Consider the following 9,524-nt stretch of genomic DNA (forward strand, 5'->3'; position numbering starts at 1 on the left):
ACATAACAGCCAGTAGCTACAAAATAAATACAACTTAAACACTTGTTTAAAATGTAGATTTAAAAAAAAGATTGTTTTAGCTTAAACGATCACATTATACAATTTATATACAACATAACTACAATTCATCTACAATACCGATAAACATTATCACAAGGAAAAACTGAAGAACTAAAAAATTACAAATAAACTACAAGATTAAAAAAATAATGATCTTTGACTATTCATATGTTCATACTTCTAGCACTAGATCTTTTAACCCTGAATTGGAACTTGTGAATGACAGAATAGTACTTCAATGCAGTTGCAATTGTTTGCTTGTCTTGGTATACTTGTCCTACTTCAATAAAACTTGGTGTACTATCTGTTATTATTATACTTTCATATTCCTCTATAACGGGAGATGTTGGCATATCAAGTAACTTTAGTGTTCCAGACGAACCTGCATGAAAATAAAGATAAATACTGTTATGAACAGTTTGTAGAAATTTCGTAGATAATTTGTAAAAACATTGAAATTCTGTATTTCATATTAATTTTTCAAATGATATGTAGTTTTATTGTAGAATAAATGTAGCAATTTTGTAGATATTGTGAAAATCCATACTGATATATATATTTACTCTGAAATGTAGTTTATTTGTAGATAAAATGTTGATAAATTATAGGACATTGATATACAACCAGAAATTGATAGAAAATGTAACAGCACAAACCTGCAACTGTGTTCTCATTGGTGATACTCAATTCCATATAGAAATCGCGAACAGTTATACATAGCGGATATAATCCTAAGTTTTGTTTTTCTTTTTTCGTCTCCATGTATACACGAACACCCATATCGTTCCTAATTTTCATTGGAGGACAATGCTCGTTGACAATGTATTTGATTTCTATAGTTTTTTCGGATGTATCGATCATTAATTGCTGTATTATTGTAGAAATCAATAGACTATAACTTGCATCCTCATCGACTACAATGCCATCGACCTGAAATTCTCTAAATCTCCCATAGCTATCCCAATTCTCATTCAGTTGTAGCATGATTGAGATTTTGGACATAATTGCGTTTGTTGCAGAAGAATTGTAGAAGATTTAGTCGTTTTTGATTTGACCAAAAAAAATGATGAACACAAACAGAGTCGCTAAATTTTGATTCGAAACGGCCGATAATTATTAATGCGTGATTTGCGTTGTAAAATATCTGGAAGAATATTTAATTCTCCAATATTAGCGCGCCTAAATAAGGAAGCCTACAGCTACAATGATTCCTTATTTAATGAATTGTCTATATTTTATTGAAATACTATTAACATGGCGGGTAATATGCAAACTATGAACATATTTGGTAATATAGTTTCGTATATGGTATATAAACGAAAATTTTCCATTTCTTAATATAAATACAGGGTCTACGCAAAAGTTACTGGGTTCCCGAAAATCTGTAGTCTACGCACTAGGTCCGCCCCTGCATGCGACCTACAGTTAAAAAATTAAAAAATTTCAATTAAAAAATAAAATAGCGGCAAATTCACTAGTTTGAACATAAAGAAAGCAAGTCGCTTTTTGTACAAGCGACCTACGGTTAAAAAATGTGTAAGCTAATGGGTTTTGAAGTGATTCACACAATCAAATATTAATAGAGTAACAAAGCAAGAGATTCTGAGCTACAGTCTTGTTTGACTCAAAAGATATTAATTTTTTTTTGGACAAATCAATCAAAGATGGAGGAAATCAATCAAAGATGGAGAGATAAATCTTGGTTAAACATAATTAATTTCGAATCGAAAAAGTTAACAATAATAATTGCATAGAGGACGAAAGAGGCATGATTGATCTTACTAAGATTCAAGTCTTTCTCATCAATCGATGAGGAAGTAGATTTACAAATATTCTTCGAGGTTATTTCCTCCTTTTCTAGAATACAAGAAGGGAGCCTTTTGTCTTTCTTTTTTGAGAGAATGGTCCAGCCCCCTGAGTTGAGAGCTTTCTTTGGGTATATATAGTCGAGGCCCTTTCACCCTTTGCTTGACTCGACACTTTCTTGTCATTAATGTGTCATGGTCATGATTTTAGGTATTACTCTTTTCGATTCGTCGGATGTCACAGAGGAGAAATGAAGTGGACTCAATTGACTTTCACTGCCCAATTACTGAGGCGGGGTGTCGGGCAACCTAGTCGTGGTAGTCAGATTTTGACCAATACAAGTCTCTACACAATATACAAAGGAAAGATTTCAAAGTATTTTTGTTTTAAAAATATTCGCATGTAATATGGAGTGTGTTGAACATGAAATTAATTAATAAAAGCGTTTTTCTAATAGTTTAAATTCTCAAAACGAGGCGACTGACGCAATCTTTTTCCTAGAAATTCATGCCGTTAAAATTTTATTAACGGCAAAAAGGTTCTTATATTTAAACTTTTTTTTTTTAAAATACTGAATATTTGTGATCAGGTTTTTAAACAGTCTGAAATGACTCAAGTCAACCTTTGAATTCTTAGATTTGCTTTACAACAGAACAGATTCTCGTGGTTTAACTTTGAAAAAAATTGCTCATTGAGGTAGTTTTGAAATTTTGGTGATGCTTAATCAGTCGTTAAACTCATTTAAAAGCTAAAGAAGATAAACCAATTAAAACTTGCTGCAGTATTTAACAGCGTTTAAGTAAAAAAAATATTTATACATTAATCAAATTATCTATAAGAGAATTATAAATAAATTTGTATATTAGATAATTAAGTATTAAATGATAGCGTAAAAATTTACATCGTATAAATTAAATTTTATTTACGGAATTTAACTTATACATTTGAAAGTGTAAATAAAAGTAACATTATTAATGTATTTTAACATCTTATAATAAATAACCTACCTTATTTTTCTATGCTATATAACATTTAAACTCTGGGGTCACTAGGTTGTAAGGATAATGAATAATAGAAAATGTGAAATTATTTTATCCCGCTTTTTATTGAATTTTCCAATTCTAGCATTCACAATTGTGTTATTACTTTTATACGACACTTTATGCATGGATAAAGGTAGAGTATCGCTTACGGGGTCTAACAATTTAAATAATTTTTGTTTAAATTTTATATTTATATTATGATATTCATTAGATATGCATACATAATTAACTATGACTGTAATAATTAAGATATGCTAGGGGTTGGGTTTATAAATTTTAAATCTTAACTCCGCCTCTAACTTAATGTGAGATAATAATCTTGAGATTACAAATCCCGACTTAAAACAACAAAATGGTATTTCTGAGGAATTTTTTAAAGCTAAGGTTAAAATTAGAAATATATTTTTTATTTAAATTTACTAGTGCAAAATCAAACGTATAGTGTATTTATACCTCACATATTAAATTTTTAGTTCAAAAAATTAAACTATCGTTCAAACTAATTCAATATTATAATCTATGGCAGAAATTAAAAAATAGACAGATTTACAAATGGTAATTGAAAAATAGTTACGTTTTAAGAGTAATTGAAATTTAGTCACTTTTCATGTAAAGATGAATCTGAACGAAAATATTGTTCAAAGTCCGAAAAATATTCCAGCATTATATAGTGGAGTTCCAGTATAATATACTGGACTTCCAGCATAATATACTGGAGTTCTAGTATAATATACCGGTTCAGCATAATATGTTGGAAGTTCATACACAGATGCTCCAATTTCCAGTAAATTATGCCATAACTTTCCGTATTACAGCAAAATAGTAACTATTTTTAATAATTTTACAAATGCTGATTATTTTTTAATTATTAGTCCGAAAATTGACTAGCCTGTATTATTTTCACAATCAAAGATAAGTTTTTTCACAAAATAAAAAAGGAGGTTAGAACTATCGGACATGAGAATAGAAGGAAGTTTCCGGTAGGCAGTCAGGGGTCTCCAAATTTTGCTAAGTCGTGAAAAATAGTGGCAGTGGCACACTGCTTCTTTCAGTGTGTGTGTGCGCGTGTAAAAAGAATCGTCGCCATTAAAGCCAAAAACCTCTCAAGAAACCTACTTTGGTCCCCCATGTTCTTTCTCCTTGACTGCATGCAGCTGCACTAAATGCTTTCCCTCTGTCTCGTACTGTTTTGTCAACTACCTTCCATTTTTCTCTTCTAATTCCAGTTTTTAGCTACACACCCCATTTATTGCTTTCATTTTATAGTCCTTAATTATTTTGCTTCTTCTCTTTCCCATGTTTTGGTCTGTCCCCCTTCTTTTTAATATTCTCCTTCTCCCAAGAAAAAAAGAACATTCCTTTAATTTGCCATTATAGGCTATTTATTCACATTTCTTAAATGGGGTTTTGGCATGATTCAAGAATGTTAAAAAGGTTTAGTTGACTAGTTAGTATTTGGAAATTTCAGTCTATTTGAAGAACTGTAAAATGGGTTTCTTGAAATTTTTTGTGATAGTGTTAGTTATATGGGGTTTCTTTATAGCAAATAGTTACCAATTATTACTGTCCTATGAAACTCAAGCTTTACTTCAGTTGAGAAAACACTTAGAATATCCAATTCAGCTTGATGTTTGGGAGAATTACAATGGAGATTTTTGCAGCTTGACTTCAACACTGCATATGAGTATTACCTGTCAAGACAACTCAGTTATTGAGCTCAAAATTAAAGGAGATAAGTTGACTAAGCTAAATGATCAATTTTATGGATTTGCTGTTCCAAACAAAACTTTATCTGAGGGTTTTTCAATTGATTCTTTTGTTACTACTTTGACAAGGTTAAATAGTTTAAAGGTTCTTACTTTAGTTTCTCTTGGTATTTGGGGACCCTTGCCTGATAAAATTCATAGGTTATCTTCACTTGAACTTTTGGATATGAGTTCAAATTTTCTCTTTGGTTCTGTTCCTTTTCAGATGTCAAGATTGATAAAGCTTCATACTTTAACATTTGATGGCAATTTTTTCAATGATACTGTTCCTGATTGGTTGGATTCGTTAACCAATCTTAGTATTTTAAGCTTGAAGAATAATAGATTGAAGGGTCAGTTTCCAATTTCAGTGTCTAAAATTACAACCCTCACTGACATTGTTCTGTCACACAATGTGATTTCTGGTAAATTACCAGATTTAACTGCATTGTCTAATTTGCTTTTATTGGATTTAAGGGAAAATCATTTGGATTCTGAACTGCCACCTTTGCCTAAAGGAGTTACCACAGTTCTTCTAAGCAGTAATGCTTTTTCCGGTGAAATCCCGGTAGAATTTGGCACACTGAATCAACTTCAACACCTTGATCTGTCGAATAATTCGCTAGATGGAATGCCGCCTGCTGACTTATTCTCTTTGCCAAACATCAGTTACTTGAATTTAGCATCTAATGTTCTTAGTGGTTCACTTCCTGATCATCTTAATTGTGGGGGTGAACTTGGTTTTGTTGATATTTCTGATAATAGATTGGTTGGTAGGCTTCCTTCTTGTTTGAACACCATTTCGGATAAGCGAATTGTTAAGGTTGGTGGAAATTGCTTGTCTCTTGAAACTCAATATCAGCATTCAGAGGGCTATTGCAAACAAGCGAAGAAACATATCAAAGCAAAAGAAATAGCATTATTGGCAGGTGTTATTCTAGGAATTGCAATTGTTGTAGTGTTTCTGTTAGTTGGTTTTCTCATCTTTTGTAGAAGAAAAAATGAACGTAACACGGTGGATCAGCACATCTTTCCGAAAGTTGTGCAACATAATACACAACCCGGGATTCCCTCTGAATTCCTAGCAAATGCCAGTAAGTTGATTTTTTCATTTTATATCAGCTCAATTCTATATGAAGGTCCGTCCCTTGAACTCAATCTTCGAATCCTCAGGAATCATTTCTCACGCGGCAAACATAGGATCACAAGGCACTTCATCATATCGGGTGTTCTCCATGGAAGAATTGTTAGAAGCAACAGAAAATTTTGATCAGTCGGCATTACTTGGTGAAGGGTCAATTGGAAAAGTATGGCTTCAAAACAAAATTTAATGGTCTTATTGATAGTTATATATCTTTATATTTTCCATTCAATGATCACAGTAGATTTTGCCTCAAAATTAGATACTTGCTGTAAACCCTAAATAGATAAAGCAGTAAGTTTTCTCTGTTAGTAGTTTTGTTGCATAGACCATGCCCGGTGATGATAATGCAATAGATGCACAAGTTCACTAGAGTACAAAATGGATTTAAGAGTTGCTTCTGTTTTTAATTTATTGCCTACTATATATATATATATTCATTTTCTTCATATGCATCTGTGACTTCCTCTATTCATAGCAATATATAAAATGCCCTTAAGGGCAAAAATAGATAGTTGAAAACTTTGAGTACCTGTGCCGTGAGTTGATATCTCTTCAATTTTGATTGACTTAAACATGTTTTTATTTTATTTTTATGTCTTGCTTGAAAAGGAGAATTATCTTAGTTGTCAACAACTCCCTCAACTATTATCTTCATTTCAGATTTACAAGGGAAGATTAGAGAATGGAGCTTACGTTGCTGTAAGGTCATTAAATGTGTACAGAAGATACTCTAACCGGAACCTCAAACTCCGATTGGATTTACTGTCAAAGTTTCGTCACCCCCATTTAGTTAGCCTTCTGGGTCACTGCATCGATGGTGGAGCACATGATGATTCAACTGTTCCCAGAATATTTCTCATTTATGAATATATCTCTAATGGAAACTACCGCGCTCATCTATCAGGTTAGCGGTGTAAACCATTTAGCATGTACATTTTCAAGGATTTCGATGCTGGGTTGAATATGGAAATACACTGATAAATGACTGTAATAGCCTTGTTGATGAATCTTTGTGGTGAGGCATCGGGCGAAGAAGTATGCGTATTCATCATATCTTTACTTTCCCTGCTAGTAGAAAAGAAGTTCGTAAGTTTAAGTATTTTACCATCATAAAGTAAAATAAAGATAAGGATCTATTGATTTTCTTCAAGAGTAACACTAATTTGACTTGATCACTGATCCAAATGCAATCAGTTCATGAGTGCTGCATCATCCTCAAACAGCATTCTATTAAAAGCAGGAAAATATCCCTGACGTATAAAAATATTTTTGCTACTTATGAACTTGAGGACAGTTTCTTTCACTCTGTTACATACAAGCATTAGACATCTGATTCATCATCTTGATTTTACACATATTGGTATTCTTGTGCAATTACTGTAGTTTGATTGAGAAACAGTGTAATGTTTCATTTACACGTAGAGAATGAGAAATACAAGACGTGTGCCAGTTCTGTTGGTTGACATTCGTACTGAGAAACTGTTGGACCTTTAATTTCTTACAATCTTTCTTTTTGTTTTACACTTTCATTTAACCCTGCATGTCTATTATGCTACAGAAAATATAAAAAATGAGACTACATGTTCAGCTCATCTCGAACAACATTCGTATTTGCAGAAACTAGTCCAAGAAAGGTCCTCAAGTGGTCAGACAGGTTGTCAGTACTGATTGGTGTTGCCAAGGCTGTGCACTTTCTTCACACAGGCGTAATTCCTTCTTCATTTAGCAACCGCTTGAAGACGAGTAATATATTGCTTGATGAGCATCACATGGCAAAGCTAAGTGATTATGGGATGTCTATCCTTATGGAAGAAACTGAAAAGGTTAGAAGTATATTTAAATATTTTGGTGAGGAAGGTGAATTTTCAAAATCTATAGGATAGACAGTAATTTCTCATACTCAATATGTCTTTTTCAGGCAAAAGGAGATGACTTCACCTCCTGGTAAGAAACTTTTTACTCGTATATATTCCTTAGAGTACCTTAACAACTTCCTTTTGCTAAACCAACTGGGATAGGTTTTCGCGACATTCTATTTTGCGAATGTCAAATAGATGCATTTTATCATCTACTATAGCTGTTCTCGAGATATAAGATCGGTTGTTTTCCTTTTCTTGTGTAGGCATATGACAAAGAAAGAGGACGATGTTTATAACTTTGGTTTCATATTACTGGAGTCACTGGTTGGCCCTACTGTCAGTGGAAAAGGAGAAGCATTTTTGCTTAATGAAATGGTACGAAACTGGAGCTAATATTGTTATGCAACTTTCATTGACAGTAATGTAAGACGCTCTTCAGCAATTTGTTCCTTTTAGGATACTAAACTTTCTTGCCGTCTCTTTCAATCTTGGATAAGTAAAGTAACAAAATTTTCTTTCTCTGCCGCCTATACTTTACAATCACTATAGATTAGCAGAACAGCGATTGAGTTTCTGATATGCGAATACAGTTGAGAGAAAAGTTGAACTTGTTAATAGCTGCGACAGTCAAAAGGATTGATTTTTTCAATGGTGTTATACTAATATGTCTGTGACACGTCGTTTGAGTTGGAAAATAAACACTTGAATCTGCTCTTTGAACAGCAGGCATCCTTTGGTAGCCAAGATGGTCGACGCAGAATTGTGGATCCAGTAGTGCTAACCACTAGCTCCCAAGAGTCATTGTCAATTGTAATATCCATCACAAACAAATGCATATCTCCCGAGTCATCAAATCGCCCTTCGTTTGAGGATGTTCTCTGGAACCTACAATATGCAGCTCAAGTCCAAGCCACATCCGATGCAGATCAGAAATCCGGTCCTACTTCACCGTCATGAGCTATTTCAGAGGTCCAACTGCATTAGCATGGGAGAAAGTTAGCTGATTTGATGATGGTTATAGGCGTACAAAACGGTATGCTAGCCTAAAGGCTCATGTTTAAGCTACTAATCCTCATTTTCTTTATTTTGCATAGAAATGTAAATTTGTCAGATTCTTTAATTCTAGTAATAGGTGAGAATTTGCATAGCATAGGCCTTATTCGTACAATTGGATCAATAATAGTTAGGTGAATTTGTTGTTTCTTGTGAGAGATCAAGTTTCTGGTCCAGATATATCATTGCAATTGAACTCCTGGAGATTTAGATTCAGAGAATGTCAATATTTTAGTCATCATGTTTTTGGTAAAGCAGAAAGCAAAAATATGGATATCGCAGATACAAGATATTTAAGACATTAGGGTTCGTTTGGTAGGATGCATTAGAGAAAATAATGCATGTATTAGCTTTCGGTATTACTAACCTCTTGTTTGATACACTTTTTCAATTTACGTATTACTAATGCAAGTATTAGTTATACAATCTATTTGGTATTATCTATGTATAACTAATACATAGCAAAATATGGTATTAGCAATACCAAGGCAATTAATGCATGCAGTAGCACGGTTAAATTAAAAATTGTCCATAAAGAATGTGAAGGACATTTTTGGTAACAACTAATTTTTAAAAATTATACAATGCATTTTAATTTTTAATACACCACACCAAACATTGGATAAGAGATAATCTTTGCATAACTAATGCTTGCATTACTAACCCATGCATTACTAATATAATTTAATTAGTTTTATTCTTATACACCATACGAAACGACCTCTATGACTGTGGTACATGATAACAGATATCCCCCGAGAGCCCACGAAAAGGAGAAAGCACTACTTACAAGGATTTTTTCTCTTTTCGAGCT

At 32.9% G+C, this 9,524-nt stretch overlaps 1 protein-coding gene across 2 annotated transcripts; it reads left to right on the forward strand.

Annotated features, from left to right (window-relative positions):
• Positions 1-3,846: 3,846 nt before the first annotated feature.
• Positions 3,847-8,948, forward strand: LOC107772504 (putative inactive leucine-rich repeat receptor-like protein kinase At3g03770). Of its 2 annotated transcripts, none has more exons than XM_016592007.2 (7): positions 3,847-5,748; positions 5,828-5,961; positions 6,459-6,702; positions 7,416-7,621; positions 7,717-7,742; positions 7,921-8,032; positions 8,381-8,948. In XM_016592007.2, exons 1-7 carry the CDS (start codon positions 4,398-4,400, stop codon positions 8,612-8,614), a joined length of 2,307 nt encoding a protein of 768 aa, XP_016447493.1. In that variant the 5' UTR covers positions 3,847-4,397; the 3' UTR covers positions 8,615-8,948. The 2 variants fall into 2 exon arrangements, with proteins under 2 accessions (XP_016447493.1, XP_016447501.1); XM_016592015.2 differs by having other exon boundaries at positions 8,384-8,948.
• Positions 8,949-9,524: the final 576 nt, after the last annotated feature.

This window comes from Nicotiana tabacum, chromosome 3 (genome assembly GCF_000715075.1).
Source record: "Nicotiana tabacum cultivar K326 chromosome 3, ASM71507v2, whole genome shotgun sequence".
NCBI lineage: Eukaryota > Viridiplantae > Streptophyta > Magnoliopsida > Solanales > Solanaceae > Nicotiana > Nicotiana tabacum.